The sequence below is a fragment of the Sus scrofa genome, chromosome 7 (assembly GCF_054392235.1).
Source record: "Sus scrofa isolate SSC_HxYL_T2T_F1_AM1 chromosome 7, Sscrofa_HxYL_maternal_Yorkshire_Landrace_v2.0, whole genome shotgun sequence".
NCBI lineage: Eukaryota > Metazoa > Chordata > Mammalia > Artiodactyla > Suidae > Sus > Sus scrofa.
The window spans coordinates 134,736,593-134,753,364 of record NC_139389.1 but is presented as its reverse complement, the minus strand read 5'-3'; the positions used below and the strand labels follow the sequence as shown (position 1 = coordinate 134,753,364).

The following is a 16,772-nucleotide window of genomic DNA, read 5'->3' as shown; positions in this document are numbered from 1 at the left end:
CCGTGTCTGTCTCCACTCATCAGCGCCACCCTTGTGGTGCAAGGCAGCCACACACCACACTGAAGCCACCGCGCAGGGCCGCGAACTTTATTTACAAAACGATGGGGTGGGGGCTGGACATTTGTCAATCCCTGTTCTAGATCCTTGCTAGGATAACCACAGTCTGATTTTTTTAAAAAAGCACTTCGTACTTGCTTGGCAATTGAAAAATAAAGAGTGAGCTATCAAAAACACACACCTTCGCTTATAAACTCAAGATCACTTAAAGAGAATTTACTTTTTTGACAGTCTCTTGATGCTGTTTCTTTTTTTTTTTTTTTTTTTTTTTGTCTTTTGTCCTTTTAGGGCCACACCCGTGGCATATGGAGGTTCCCAGGCTAGGGGCCTAATTGGAGCTGTAGCCGTTGGCTTACGCCAGAGCCACAGCAACACCAGACCCAAGCCACATCTGCAACCTACACCACAGCTGACAGCAACACCGGATCCTTAACCCACTGAGCGAGGCCAGGGATCGAACCCGCAACCTCAAGGTTCCTAGTCAGATTCGTTAAACACTGAGCCATGATGTGAACTCCATGCTGTTTCTTTTATCCAAAACCATAACTTTTTTTTTTTTTTTTTTTTTTTGTCTTTTTAGGGCTGCACCCTTAGCATCTAGAAGTTCCCAGGCAAGGGATCCAATCAGAGCTGTAGCTGCCAGCCTACACCACAGCCACAGCAATGTGGGATCCGAGCCATGTCTGCGACCTACACTACAGCTCACAGCAACGCTGGATCCTTAATCCACTGAGCCAGGGATCGAACCTGCACCCTCATGGATACCAGTCAGATTCACTTCCCCTGAGCCATGACGGGAACTCCAAAACCATTGCTATTAAAAAGGTTTTCTTCTTTAAATAATCTGAAGAAACTATTAATAACCAACAAAAGCAGGAAAATGTGCTGCGTACCTTTTTCTCTAGAGAATTGCTCCATTCTTTCAGTAAATTGACGTGCTGTACTGCAGAGCTGGCCTCGTGGGCCTTGATCTGCTGGTTTGTCCCCTGTGAGAACAAAAAAGCGATGCATTAAGCCAACCTTATTCCGTGACAGAGGACAGAGACTCACAGACGACCCCAAGCCAGCAGCACGCACAGAGAGGGGAGACTTATCCACACAAGGTGAACAGGGAGCCTCCAGCCTCAAAGGGGTCACGCTCTGCAGCCCCTACTCCCCTGTGTGCAGGTGGGGGACTCGGAGAACAGAGTAGCTCAGAGACAAGACACTGAATTCTACAACTACCCCAGGGCCCTGCTCCTCACCCTTCAAACTTCATACTGAGGGCCTTCTCACCTACATTTCATACTTATAACATCAAGAAATTAAATTTGAGAATATCATTTTTGTTTTGTTTTGTTTTGTTTTGTCTTTTTAGGGCTGCACCCGTGGCATATGGAGGTTCCCAGGCCAGGGGTCTAATCGGAGCTTTAGCCGACGGCCTACGCCACAGCCACAGCAACACCAGATCCGAGCCATGTCTGTGACCCACACCACAGCTCACGGCAACGCTGGATCCTTAACCCAAGGAGCGAGGCCAGGGATCGAACCCAAAACCTCATGGTTCCTAGTCAGATTCTTTTCCACTGTGCCACAAAGGGAACTCCCCATTTTTGTTTTTTGAAAAATTTTTTGGCATTAAAACATAAGTGGAAAATTTTAAGACACCTGCAGTCATAGCTAGATGCTGCTACAATAATCTAGTAACATGCCATCCAAGTAGCGTTCTAAATCATTCACTAAAGTATTTACTTACTCATGAAATACACTGTATCTGAAAAGGTTCCTCAATATTCTGAGTGTACTTAGAGGGTTACATACAGAACATAAACAATGGACAGAGTACATGAGATGTAGACCATCTCAGAGTCAGTATAAGCACATGGAATAGCAATTCATATATTTAAGGAAAAAGTGCATAGAGATATAATTTGTTTTGATCTTGGAAAGTTAAAAAGCCACCGAAAGCATTTTAATGATCTCCAAAACATATACTCTGTACATAGAATATTCATATATATATGTTGATATAAGGACCGTTTTATATATATATATAAACATATATATATACATACACAGAATGAATGATATATATGTACATACGACATAACAGTGGTGAAGGCTCAGTCTCCTTAGAGACTGAAGCAAAGGAAAGCTACAGTCTCAGGCTTTTTACTTTCTAAGAAAATACTGAGATGCCAATATCTCTGTTCTGATTTCATGATAATGTATTGGTAATACATAAAACTGAATATAAAATACCTTAATTGTAGCATATACTGCCCTTTGATAGTTTTAAGATTAAGATATACATTTAAATGAAAACTCAGTTCAAACTCACTAGTGATCCCAGACGTGTTAAAAAGAAAAAACGAAACCGAAACCAAAAAGAACCAGGAACAGGTTTCTCACAGCACAGGTGTGGCAGCGACGGGGACGTCCTCTCCACACGGTCTCTGGGAGGTGTGGCATGCACACGAAATGCACTTATGGACACACGCGTGGGTGATCCTGACGACTGCGCAGGGACGCACACGCTGCTGAAACCATGTCCGGTTTGCTACTGACTTATGTTCAAACAACAGCTCAGATTCCAGGACAATCTACCTAGAAACCCCACCGAATGTCAGTCCTATTTGTCCCATTTACTAGCTGGTTTTGAAGGTGACGGTTCTAACACATTAACTTCCTTCTCAGCACAGGTGTCCACCTGGAGTCGCAAAACACCACCGGCGTGGAAAGCGAGCCCCCACGTCTGCTGCATGCGGCTTCCGTCACCCATGCGACAGGGTGACTCGGTTCCGTGACAAAGACTAGAAGTCCAGAGTCTGCATGTTAAAATGTTAATAGAATGACTTTCTCTCAGGGCGGAATGTCAGCGACTGGGAAGGACAAATGTCGGATACTGACCTGAAAAACGCAGCCATAGCGCTTAAAACTACAGGTGCTGGGGGCATTGACACACTCTGACAAGTGTGCACTCAACTGCAACGGGAAAGAGACGTGAGTTGTGGCACAAACGTTTGCATGAAAATGTTCAAACATATCAAGGGCACAGGTAGATAGCATCTGGGTTGTATTCTTACGAATGGTGTTATTAGCTACAGGTGTGTATACAGCATCTGCTTCCTAGGCTTATATGCAGTAAATATACAGTATCGTCACGTGTATACACATATGTACACCAATATACACAAGTACATTCACTGTAACATTTCTTAAACTCGCGGTTTCTCTAGAACGGGTTGTTTTGTGACATGCCGTCTGCAGTGCCGGGATTTTAAAAAGAAAGGAAAAAAACATAAACTGAAATGCACATTTAAAGACTCTCAACAAAAATTGCATGAAACACAAATAATAGGAAGCATTCAGGATGCAACTGGGCCACACACCTAATATACAGTACACAGGAGTACCTTCAAAGCAAGCTCACACAGTGCACCGTTACTCTCGAGACGCAGAGATAAACTGGAGATGAGCAGTTCCCTCCCTGGAACACTTCCTTTCCTCTGTAGGGCCATAAACCCCCACAGCTTCTCAAAGACCTCGAAGGTCGAAGGTCGAAGGTCGCTCTAACGACAGGGGCCCTAAGGCGGCCCCGCCCACCCAACAGAGGAAGCAACCAAGAGGGTTGGGAGAAGGGAGTTAACTCGTCTTGCGAGGAAGGCAACCCCCCCAAGTTCAGCTGAAATGCTGGCAAATCATCAGATAAAACGCACTTACGATGCCCCCTCGAGAGAAAAGGGAATTGAAATGTCTACATTTTAAAGACACTGTGTTTTGCGTTAGGCTAATCCAATTTAAGGATAATTTCCTTCTTTATTGAAGAAATGCTCATCTGGAAACTCTAGGGATAGATCTTCTTTATGGAAAACAATTAGACCCTGAATGAGAACAGTCTGAGGGCCGTGTGCAGCGGCCCCGGGAACGCGCTTTCCCACGAGCCGGGCGCGTGGCTCTGGCGGCGCAGATGTTTCTACCTTCTGCTCAGCCCTGTAGGACGGACTGTCCTCCCACAGGTCAGCATTTGGGAAGGGGAAGTGGCTCCCAGCACGGCCTTCCCGCCTGCTGCCATGGCTGAACAGGACGGGCGCCCTGAGGGATCCACCTGACTACGGCCCGGCCAACCTGGGCCAGGGCAGAGTCCCGGTGGTCAGAGGCCTGGCCTGTCCCTGGGGGAAAGCACCCCAAAGCCATGTCACGGGCGACTGGCACAGAAACCCAACAGAAGACCGACCGTGTGTGCAAAAATGCCAATTTGAAAATTTAAAAACATAGTCTTTCACGGCCATCAACACAATTGTCAATCTAACCAGCAAACAGTTACAATGTTACGATCAAGGATAGGCGGAGTCTGATGTTACTCTCAGGGCACCAACTATAAACTCAGGGTTGTACTTCTTCCTAAATTGGCTTTATTATCATCATTCTTAGAGACCTACAGAATTCACGGGCACTTCGGGATAGAAGCAAGAATAATCTATAACTCAATAGCGTCTTTCACCAGAAACCCAAGGTAAATGCAAGCTTAAAGATTTTTAAAAATAAAAATAACTCAGAGGCAAAATGGAGGCAGCTTTTGTCCCTGAGTGAGTCAAAATTTAGGAAAGTACATAAAACCCAGGAAACTATTTCAACAGTAGACTCTTCTTCCATTCACTTTAGCAGAAGGGCTTCCAACTGTGGGAACAGCCTACATGCTCGGCCCTGCCATCCCTAGGGGCACGTGCAGGGGCCCAGAGGCCACGGTCACCAGGGCTCTCCGTGCACCCCCTTGTCCTTTCCGCAGGCCCACATGGGTCCCCTCCGTCAGTCAGGGGTGTGAGAGGCTGACCCTCGCTCCCCCACATTCAGGTGTAAAATTCCAGGCTGTGGAACAAGGCTGAGGTGAGCAGGTGCCTCAGATCAGAGCTCCCAGGACCAAGGGGGCCGGGCACGGGGACCCTCTGAGCCCACAGGAGCCCCCAGAACAGCGACTGGAGGGATCCAGGTCAGGACCAGACACAAAACCATTAAGAATCCTTGGAATCAGTCCAGCTGGACATCCCCTGACCAAATGAGGTTAATGCAAAATCTACCTGCCTCAAAGGAGTGTGCATGACACGGGCAGCAGGAGGGTGGCCTTCCTGGTGGCCCCCAAATGCGGGACTGGCCTGGCACCCACTCGCCCAAGCACTGACCCCGCACAGCACGTGTGGCCAGCATGGTGCAGGAGCATCTCTAAATTAATTTCTTTTCCTGAGACAACTCTTAAGAGCAACTCCTATTTTACAGACTTAAAAATAGACTTTTTTAAAAAACCTAACAAGCGTCACCATTGCTTGCACTGTAAATATGCCCATTTTCTCAGTTCTTGGTGATGTTCGCCCTGAATGTACCACTCCGCAGCTTTTAACTGTTTGCGTTGGAAAGATCCGGCTTCCACGGAGCCTAAGGCTTGTCCTCGTTTCCTGCTCTACCCATCAGACCCACCATCTGTGGGAAGCTCGGGCCTCAGCTTCAAGGGAGAGCGGGGTCCCAAGGGCTCCCAGCTCCTGAGGGGCCCCGGCCACGCCCTTACCTCGCTCCTCAGAAGGGTCTGGACGCTGCACTTATGCGGGCAGGACACGACCACGCAGGGACACTCGGTGTCTTCGTGTTTCTGAAGGGGAAAGAGGAAGCGTTGCCAACTTGGAAACACACACCCGTCTTCCTTGAGACCCCACCAACATCCCCAAGGTCCCCAAGGGCTGGAGGGGAGCGCTCCCCTCACACGAGTGCCTTGAGCCACGCCAGCCCCATCACCCCGGAGGAGTTGCTGTGCTGCCCAAGCTTGAGCACAGAGAAAGAAGGCATCTCTCCGGGGCTATGCAACCTGACTGCCCAGGGCACCTGTGGATGCAGAGTCCACCGGAGGGGGCGCCCCAACCATGGCTCCCTTTCAGCCGCATCCCCTCCAAGCCGCTGCCCGACACCTGTGTGCAGGCAGGCCTGGCCTTGCCCTCGCCCACAGCAGGAGACGGCGGTGCCCAGCCTCTGCTTGGTGAGGAGAAGGACGGATTTCCTCTGGCCTCTCAGTTTGGGGTTTGGAAATAATGCTTCTCAGGAACCTGAAAACAAAGTGATCTACTGGGTATTTACTGTCTTGAAATTATCTAGATTTTCTTTAGCATGTGGAAAATGCGGATAAATTCTGGTTTAGCACTTTCTGGATGGCACAGATTTCAACTTGATGGAGCCTAGATGATGATGACAGTTCAATTCATGCCACGGGCACCTGCTGGGCACCTGCCCAGTACACCTGTCCGGAAGCAAAGCCAGGGCAAGACTTCTCACAAGGAGAGCAAATCCCAGGGCCTGGAGAGCACTCCAGACATGTGACAGAGGGTGGCTGGAGGGAGGCAAATGTGGCAGAGCCGGGGCTGTAACTGAGCAGGAGGAGAGCGTGGTGGTGTCCTCGGCAGCCCTGGGACCCTCCCAACGCCCCCAGCCTGCTCTTCCAGATGCTCTCTGCGCCTCCAGTTACACTGCTGTTAAGTGTGCGTGGGGGAGCGCTCGCTGCGAGGCTCAGTCTGACCTGGCAGGCGGGAGGTCAAGGACACGGTGGCCCATGGGGGACGCTCCTCTCCTCTGAGGCCTGGAGCCAGGGCCACACTGTTCTCTCCACAGTGTGTCTGCAGCGCAGAGATGACAACCTAGGTGCGTGGCTGCTTGTACCCGGGCTCGGTCCTCAGAGGCCTGCAGAGCCCGTGGCAGGCGAGTCCACAGCTGTCCAGAGCTCATTAGAAGTGACCAGGCTGAGTGACCAGCAGGCCTCCCACGAGAGGACAGCCATGGGGTGCCTGGCTGTGCTCAGGATCCCCACGGGCTCCCAAATCAAGGCGCTCCTGTCTTTCAGTGGGAAACCCTGGACACACGGCTTCATGCTGCCTCTCCTGTGATGGGGGCGTGACCCGCCCTCCTCGGGGGGGGGGGGTGTCTTGAGGACTGAATCGTCACGGGCCTGGAGAACTACGGTGGCAAACGCTCCACAGAGGCCACGCCCCCCTCCCTGAACCCCACCGTCATTCACCAGGCAGGCATGCCCTGCGTGCTGGGTCAGCCCCACCAGGACAGCTCTGGCGGCAGACAGACATCACCACTGCGGCAGGGTGCCAGGAGGGAGCACCGGGGTCGGGCCCGGGACGGCAGGGCAGTGGAGGTGAGGCCGAGCCCAGCAGGGTCTCCGGGTGTCTTTGCAGATCTGTGCAAGGGTGTCCAGGTGACAAACTGCTAGAAAGGGGCTTCCGGGGGGGCACCAAAGGGCACGGTATTTGACGTGCGACTTGGATGGACATGGCCTCCCAATACCCCTGATACCCCCTCCACAATCAGGGCAGCCTCTCGCTGTGAGAAGACGGCTTCCCAGGACCTCACCAGTTCTGTGAACGGTTCGACCTCTGACAGTGGGACGGGTAAAAAGGGCCAGGAGTGTGACCCGCAATCCGTAGCAATGAACAGGCACTAGCATGTTTTCACATGAACCCTTTACACTTCCCAGGACTGCCTTTTCATGGCTTTTGTCCACTGTAGCAGGTTGAGCAGTGACCCCCCAAAGTTCAGGCCCACCCTGAGGCTCAGAGGGTACATGTGTTTGCAGAGTCTCAGCAGATGCAACTAGTCAGGTGGCCACGCTGGATGAGGCTGGACCCGACGTCCTCGCTGGAGGAGAGGGCACCCCCCAGGACACTGCCACGAGAACGTGGAGGGAGAGTGCGGAACAGGCAGCCGCCAGTCTGGGAACCCAAGGGCCACAACCTCCAGGGGCCTTGAAAGGGCGAGGGAGGGGCCTTCTCCAGGGCGTCCACAGGACACCCTGGATTCAGACCCCTGCCTCCGGAACGAGGGGAACAGACTTCTGTGGCACTTTGTTATAACAGCCAGAGGAGGGTAATACACCCATTTTAAAAAGCCCTGTTAATCTGTCGGTGTATAAGAACCCCCCGCACATCAATGAAGTGAGTTCTGCCTATAAAATTCATGTAACTCTGATACACACACGGAGGAGACGTAACATGTGTGAGTTACTAGGCAGCCCCCGCCAGGGTCCAGGGGCCAGGATGTAACTGGCAACTCCCCTCCAGGCGTATGCTCCTCTCCTAGCTCTTCCCCTCCTTCCCTCCCCCAGACCACAAACCTGAATTTTGTGTTTCAAAAAATAAGTTTCATCACACATATATGTGTAACAGACAAAACACTGTTTTGTCTCGATTGCTCTGAATTTTACTCCAATGGAATTTTCCCCTGTGACTCTTCTGCGACCTGATCAATGCCACGCTTCTAGGGCTAATCCATGTGCCGCTCCAGCGGCAGGTCCTCGACTGTCACTGCTGTGTCACACAGTCCCCTGAGTCCACATGAGCCATGTGTCTGTTCTCCAGCGGGTGGACGTCAGGTCGGTCCAACATTCCTGCTGCCTGGTCATGCTCCGCACGCTGCCTGACCCGAATGTGCCGCGTTTCTCTTAAACATCTAGCAGGGGAACTGCCCCCTGAGCCTGTGAATTTTCAACCCAATGACATGTTGCCAGGTGTTTTCCGGAGTGTCTGTACCTCTAGCCCCCTGCTGCAGCACGTGCACAGCACCCCCCCCACTCTGCAGCGCGTGGTGGACCCAGGTCAACGTGGCTCTGACCTGCTCTGACCTGCTCGGGTCGGCGTCCACGTACACTTTCTACCCGGTCCACGGGGACCGCAGTCTACACGCGGGCAAGTGTGTGGCTGAGCAACCTCATGAGCGAGGGTGGCTGCAAGGCTGCAGCCCGTGCGGGAGCCAGTGCCTCCAGCCTGCGCGGATCAGGGGCCAACTGTGTGTACATGGTTCCACAAAAGGAGGCCTTTACAATTCTGGCTTTTCACAAATTAGAAGAACTGTTCAAAGAGAGTAATATTCGATCATTTCTGAACTGAATGGGAAAGAAGAGGTTTTTTCCCTGACACCTTAAAATATGCTAATAGATTTAAAAAAACAAACATGAAAACGGCTGACATGCCAATGCCACGGTTCAAAGAGAATAGAAACGCCCGCATGAACTGCAATGGTCCAGAGTCTCAGTGTTTTATCAACCTATATTTTACCAACAGTTGACGTACTTGTCACATCACAAAAACTGGGCCATGTGGAAAGTCAGGATGACCTGGGGCTTCGGGCCTAAGTCAGATAACTGCTCTTTTTAAAAATAAACATAAGGCCTGAGAGGACAAGATGAAATGAGTTAGAGTTGTAGGAACAAGACTCAGGAGCTGATACTCTGGCTTCTCTTCAGATCGAATAAATCCTTCACCTTTTACTAAAAAAAATACAAAAAAAAAAAAAAAAAAAAAAAGACAGGAGCTGAATCCCACCACTACTGACAGGCCGGGGCCCAGGGCACACGACACACCAGCAGAGTGTGACTGCCTGCTGGCACCGAGGGTTCCCGCGAGGCGGGGAGGGGTGCACTGGCGGTGACCTCGGCCAGGCCTGCCTCTCAAAATTGTCACAGGCTCCGGTGTCAGCAGTGTTAGAACAGTTCGACAGAAGTGCAGCAAGATTTACAGGAATATTTATTTGCACAACTCAGGTCCCCAACTTTTAATTATCATTTTGTGTCTCTGCACCTGCTATCTGTCTGCTTCTCTCGTTTGCAGTCAACAAATTTAAGATCCAGACCATCAAAGGCCACCTCCTCCCCAGAGCCATCGCAACCCTCTCGGGCCTTGCTAACTGGCTCTGCCCACATGACCACATGCATAACTGCAGGTCTGACTGTGTCTCCCCACCAGCAGGGGGACAAAGGGGAGAGACTGCAATTTCCTCTTGTGTCTCCTGAGCCAGCGGCTCAGGGTCTGCTGCCCAACAGGCCCCCTGCACGGCTTCTTGACTCCATATGCCGTTATTCTAAAACCAGCCGCTTTATGGAGTTCCCGTTGTGGCTCAGTGGTTAACGAACCCAACTAGCATCAAAGAGGACATGGGTTCAATCCCTGGCCTCGCTCAGTGGGTTAAGGATCCGGCATTGCCACGAGCTGTGGTGTAGGTCGCAGACGCGGCTCGGATCCTGCATTGCTGAGGCTGTGGTGTAGGCCAGTGGCTGTAGCTCCGAATTGACCCCTAGCCTGGGAACTTTCATATGCCGCAGGTGTGGCCCTAAAGAGACCAAAAATACACACGTACATATATACACACATACATAAATAAAGTAAAATAAAATAAAACCAGATGCTTTACAGCCTTGTCTGCAGCTCAGAGCTGGTTACTTAACTGTTTTACTGACATGCTCGAAAACTCTTCCTCAAATGAAGATTAATTCCTGGATTCTCTTCTGCAAATAAATGTAATTGATTTTTGCAAAAGGCAAAGGACAACTCTGACAGCAACACAGGAATGTGTACGGTCAGAGTATGCTCACCAGGTACACGTCCCATTCACCTGAATTTAATTACTGAAGCAATTGTTCAGTTTTCCAAAGGGGAGGGTACAGTGTCTTGAAGGTTTTTAGTAACTGGAAACAACCACAGACTCGTACAGGAAACAGATTTCAGGCACAGGAAAGTTCTACGGAGCCAGGTAAGCTGGAGAATATCAAGAAGAGCGTGGCTCATTTCGTACGGAAAAGCTTCCCTAAATTTGGGGCAGTAAGTGCTCTGGAATATCCATGAGGAATTCAACGGAGCCCCTCAGACCTGGCTGCACTTCTGTGGTCCTTCCTACCCCACGAGCACATCACTGTCCTGCCAAGTCCAGCAGCCAATTTCCAGCCCCTCCCTGCTCAGCCTCTCAGTGGCACGTGCCACACCTGCCCCACCACGCCCTCCAGCTCCGCCTCCCTCTGGGACTTGGCTCTCTCCTGGCCCTTCCACGCCGGCCACCCCTTGGCTGGACAGCCGCCCCTTCTTAGCAGTCTGTAAGCTAAGAAGGGGAACAAAGTGGCCCCAGGCCACTACTCTCTGCCTCTGGCCAGTCCCATGGCTGCACAGACCACTTACTAACACGTAACCTGCAGCCCAGACTGCTGCCTATTGCCCCCAAAGCCTGTTTTCTCCCCCTGAGCCTCACCTTGGTAGGACACTCAGGTCTGTCCAGTTGCTCTAGTTCCAGACGCTGGGTGTTACCTGCACTCTTACTCCACATTCAAGCTGATGAGCCATTAGCTAATCCCACTGGCTCTACCTTCAAAATGTACCTCAATCTAACTGTTGCCCGCCCCTCTCCTTTCAAAAGACAGGCCACCAAGAACACTGTGGACTCCATCCTTTCCCCGGATTCCCCTCTCGTCTGGCTGTCACACCTGCCAGAGCAGCGCATGTGATGCCTAACTCTGAGCACGCCTTTGCTCGGGGCTGCCTCCATCACCTTTGTCTTCATCCCCGTTCCTGACTCCCACCCACTGAGTTAGCTCCATCTTGGAGCCTGAGTGCTCTCTCTGTTCCAAGGGCTCTTCCTGCATCGCCCCACCTGCCTAGAGAGCCTGCCCTGGTCACTGCTGCTCCCCAGTGCCAGTTTATCTGTCTTCCTAGTACTTAATCACTACCCCATGCTACACGCCTGCCTACTAACCATCTTCCCACTGGAAGATGAGGGTCACCACTGAACCCCCAGCTCCTAGCACAGGGCCCGCCACACAGTAGGTGCTCAGTGAACAACTGTCCAACAAACAAACAGCTGAGGGTGTCTATACCACGGACTCTTTTTAAAGCATGTCCTCCATCCCAACATCTCTTCCTCTTAAATTTATATATATGATCTCATTCTAACATGCACACAATGTAAAACTGTGCCAAAATAATGGAGGCATGAAAAATTTTAAATTCTCATCTCTCACCAAGAGATACAGCTGCACTTCAATACTGCAGGATAAATTACTCTGTTGAAATGATGGTTATGTCATGGAGCCGTGAAATGATTAAGCAATCCAACATGATTTTAAGGCTATTCCCTGGGACAAATGAAAAATTCTACCTTTTCTGAATAATCAGTCTTCATTTTTTGGCACCCCAAATGATAGTCAATCGAGGCAATGGAAAATGTTAATTGCATAAATCAAAATGGGCAAACAAATAAAGCTTAACTCTGAAATAAAGTCAGATGAAAATTGCTATTTACTCCTATCTTTTCTCTTTATTTCTGTTAGAATAGTCCTTTAAAAAGCTATTCTGTGGACGAATGACATCTGGATGGAGCAGAAGGTGGGTAAAACAAGAAAACACTGCACCTGCAATGTGATCATTGGGACCTGGCTTTTGCAGTGGCTGCACGTGGCCTCACGGTATTTACAGGCCTTCTCCACGTGATCACGCAGGTCTTTTCTCAGTACTTTCTCCTTGCAGTCGGCACGAACACAATAAAGTTCCTCAAACTGGCAATCATTCTTCAAATGCACCTGTAAGACAAACAATTCAAAGTTCTTTTCTTGAGGGCCACACCCATGGCACATGGAAGTTCCCAGGCTAGGGGTCAGATTGGAGCTGCAGCCACCAGCCACAGCGACGCCAGATCAGAAGCAGCACCTGTGAGCTGCATTGAAGCTCATGGCAACACCGGATCCTTAACCCACTGAGCGAGGCCAGGGATCGAACCCAAATCCTCATGGATATTAGTCGGGTTTGTTATTGCTGAGCCACAACAGGAACTCCCAATTCAAAGTTCTTAACCAGCAAAAATCCAATCTGAAATACCCAATTCCAGCCTCTATGCAATTAAATGCTACAAAATGTCTCTACTTGCTGCTAGACCAGTTTTTCACAGAGAAGAGTGAAACGTATTGAGAGACACTAAATCCATACTCCATTTAGTGATTACTCAAACTACATTGCTTTTTAAGAATTAAGGCAATTAACTCTTCTTCCTGGATACATAAGTGGTTATCTGCTAAGGACTTTGTTTCATTCCATCTCAAATATCCTTCCAGGGTAAAATATGACACTAATCAAAAGGAAACATAAGAAGTTACATGGAGTTTCGTGGTTATAAGAAGGAGGAGGTTTTAATGGGCCTTCTAAAATGAAAATTCAATTCAGGTTTCTTTCTACTCTAAGTAAGACGGGGTGTTCAAAAACCCCCTGACAATTCTGTCTACGATGACACAGAAACTACATTTCCTACCCACGTGGTTCTGACTGTGCTCACACTTCGCCGTATGCTGCAGGACTGACGGGAACGTGTGAGGGCCACCTCACACTGACTATAAAGCCGACTCTTGGCTCGTGTCCTTACCAGCAGATGTCCCAGCGTCAACTGCTCTGCACAGCCTCTGCCTTCATTCCTACAGTATATCTGAAGAGCCAGAATCTCTCTCTTGCAGCAATTATCCTTAAACACCTGAAATTGAAAGACAGCTATTTTAGAGGATTAATATTTCTTAATCCCCACATGCTGCTCCTTTAGACAAGACAAAACCACTCTAAAAAATCAGGAGAGCGTTCCTGAAGTGGGCCCCAGAGAGCATCAAGGACCATTTTAGTGTCTTTAGGTAGAACGGAAGAGCTGTCCCCACTAAGAGACACAATTTAAATCATATAACCTTAACTGCCATCTTTTGTTAGAGTAACCAACATTAAATAAGTTATACTGGACAACCGAAGGCCACTCTAGAGCATCCGGACATTTCCAGTGGGCTCTGACACACTCTCCAAGACAAGGACACCCCCAGGGCCACGTTCGTATTTGGACGCTGGAGGTGTCAGGCGCCCGCAGGGGAAGGCGGCACAGGTGGAGCACATCCCACCAAGGACGAGGGCGGGGCTGCAGCTCCGTGTCCCTCTAGACCATTCACGAGAGAAACGGCTGTAAAAGATGACACTTTGGAGACGGTTTGTAAAACATTATTTTGGTTCCTGCGCCTAAGGTTATGTCACTTCAAACTCATTTTTTCACATGAAGGAAGGCATTAGCCCGCTATTTTATTTTATTTATTTATTTAGTCTTTTTGCCTTTTCTAGGGCCGCACCCGCGGCACATGGAGGTTCCCAGGCTAGGGGTCCAATTGGAGCTGTAGCCACCGGCCTACACCACAGCCACAGCAACGCGGGATCTGAGCCGCATCTGCAACCTACACCACAGCTCAAGGCAACGCCGGATCCTTAACCCACTGAGCGAGGCCAGGGATCAAACCTGCAACCTCATGGTTCCTAGTCGGATTCGTTAACTACTGCGCCACGACGGGAACTCTGAGCTTGCTATTTTAGAAAGCTTTAAAAATATATATCTCAAAGACAGAGGTTAATGCAATAGTGAAACTGCTTCCCTTTGAAAATAAAAAACCTTCCTTTAATTTTTTCTGTAGTAAACGAAGACCCTCACTCCTTGTAACAACAGAAGCTACACCATCCTAGTCCTCGGGCACTTCTGAGGGAAGCGCCCACATGCTAACACGCTCCAACAGTGGAAAAACAGACTGGAGCTCAGTATGCCTTTCTCGACTCCACAGGCAAAGAAACAGAACCAACAGCTGTTAAGAGTTAAAAATAAAATGATTTGGAGTCAAATCTAATCTTCTGTAAACCTGACTTTTTTCCAAAGGTCATAATTTAAGATATTAAAAGTCAACAGAACAGGTATTTTTTTAAGCAGCAAGAAATAAGCTTCCTTTCTGTGCCATTAAGTTGAAGTCATCTGAGTTAAACTTTAGAGAGAAAAACCATAGATTGAAAACATGAGAATAATAAAAGCATAGAATTTTAGAGCTGAAAAAGATCTCATGTCATTATTACAACTGTCCCATTTCATAGATGAGGAACTGAGGCCCACAGCACCTGTATCCTCAGGGACCTGCCGAGGGGTCAAGCTCAGACTCCCAGGACCCAACCAGCCCACATTTTCCCATTAGGATCCATGACTTTAGTCCGTCTCTTTCAACAAAAATTGTAAGTCTCCTTCGGCTATCAATGCCACTGAAAAAAATCAGTGGGATAATAATTCTGATTAACAAAAGTTGATACTAAAAAATTCATCTTAGTCCACTGTTTTGCTCTTCGTTCTCAGTCACGCTGGTTAGATACATGCTAACAAGGTGACAGGCTGCCGTGTTAGCCTAAGGTAGAACTGAGTGATTTGTTCTTAAAGACAGTCCCTCCCGATCAGTCGGCGAGGGAGATGCTAAGGAAGAACAGGCAGGTGGCCATCTGGCCACTTCTGTTTCTGACCTGTCCAGAGCAGGCCACGCCTTGTCCCAGCGGCCCTCAGATCACTGCACTCACCTGTGCTGCTGCGACGGCAAAGCCAATCTGCAAAGTGCTTTAGGCAGGAAAACCCCAGAGCAAGGATTTTGCTGTACAACTTAATGAGCTACATTTAAACGTCTGTTAGGTTCATTAATCAAAATATTGGAACCACACATATTTTTATTGATATTTTAAGTACTTCAGGAACAAGGCGTTTCCAACTAGAAGTGTGCCTGGCAGGGCTGGCAGGTGTGGGTGACCACAGAAATGGTGAGAAGGGACCAGAACCCGGCAGGGAAGCTGGAGTGCCCAGGCCCCCGTGTGCTGATCTGCTGGTTTCCATGGTCACAGGGGCGAGGGGGAAGGGCTGCAATCTCACAGGTTGTCCCATGACCTCAGGGCGCTCCCTGGGTGGGGGGCAGGGGAGAGCAGGTCCAAGGGAAGTCCTCAGACCAGCACCGTCTGAGGGTCAAGTCAAGTACAAGCGCCAAGTGCAGGCGTCTGGGATGAAGACCGGAGATGGCTGTGCACCTCTGCACACTTCTCACTCCTCGGGCACCTGGGGGCTCGGGAGGTGATGCCGTTACTGAAACAGGTGAGAAGAGGGGCTCGGGGGCTGAAGCACCCCGTCAGGGTCACATGTCTGGGCAGCTGCCCCGCAGACCTGTCCCGCTGTCGAGGTGCTTATGGGACACGCCCCTGCCCTAACCCTGGTGCGTCAGCTGTCAAGCTCGGAAAAACCCAGGGCCAGAGCACTGGATGCCAACTATGCAGAAGGCACTACTCAGCTCCAAACAGCGATAAAACAATGATTAAAGACCAAGAATACCTTGTCTTTGACGATGCCTTCTTGACACGCGGTACATTTTGGGCTGGAGGAGCTGGGGGAACACACAGAACCATGTTAGTGTGAAAGCCCCCTTCTCACTGGAGCCCACCGGGTGCAGTAAACTGTTCACATTTTTCACATCCTTTACAAAGGATCACGTTTGCTGTGAGAGGCTCAGGATGCCATGGGGAATTTGGTTTAAGCAGGAGAAAAGGGCTAAGAGTCTTTCTTAGTAATTTTTCACAAGGAAGTTTTTAAGCACAACAGCCTTTAGATCAGTCCCTCATGGAAAGCCCCTTTCAATTAAAAATGAAATTTTATTTCTGAAACTAAAACCTGCTCTCCGAGGAGGGGCTCTTTGAGTGAGCACCCACAGCTCACTGGAAAAGCCTCTGAATGGTCTTGCTTTATACAAAGAGCCAGTACTTTGTCCCAGGCTATTTCCTTCACAGTGTATCAAAAGGCTGATGAAAATCCATGGACTTTACCAGAGTGGGTGTTTAAAGCTGACCCTGTCTAAGGAAACCACTAGTCTGTCCCCAAACTCAGGACATGAGCCACTGCACCCAAGGTGCCCTTCTACGGACCTAATTCTTGCCCATCTTGTGCCTGGAAACCACCTCCTAGAGATCACAAACTAATTGTGACCTCTCCCGACATCCAGGGCCCCTGCCCTAAACAACTGAGGGTGCCAGGCACCCAGGCCAGGGTGAGGCAGGGAGATTTCAGGGCACAGGGGGCAGGTCGGT

General features: G+C 49.7%; 1 protein-coding gene across 15 annotated transcripts in view; it reads right to left on the bottom strand.

Annotated features, from left to right (window-relative positions):
• Positions 1-16,772, bottom strand: part of TRAF3 (TNF receptor associated factor 3) — a 115,526-nt gene that overhangs the window by 13,673 nt on the left and 85,081 nt on the right. For 10 of the 15 annotated variants that reach the window (XM_084970233.1, XM_084970236.1, XM_084970232.1 and 7 more), the window contains 6 exons: positions 16,024-16,075; positions 13,249-13,353; positions 12,248-12,415; positions 5,597-5,677; positions 2,947-3,021; positions 951-1,043 (listed from right to left, as the gene is read on the bottom strand). In XM_084970233.1, the coding sequence (XP_084826359.1) occupies positions 951-1,043; positions 2,947-3,021; positions 5,597-5,677; positions 12,248-12,415; positions 13,249-13,353; positions 16,024-16,075 (574 nt within the window). The remainder of the gene's footprint in view (positions 1-950; positions 1,044-2,946; positions 3,022-5,596; positions 5,678-12,247; positions 12,416-13,248; positions 13,354-16,023; positions 16,076-16,772) is intronic. The other 5 variants (XM_084970240.1, XM_084970241.1, XM_084970239.1 and 2 more) reach the window with 1 other exon arrangement.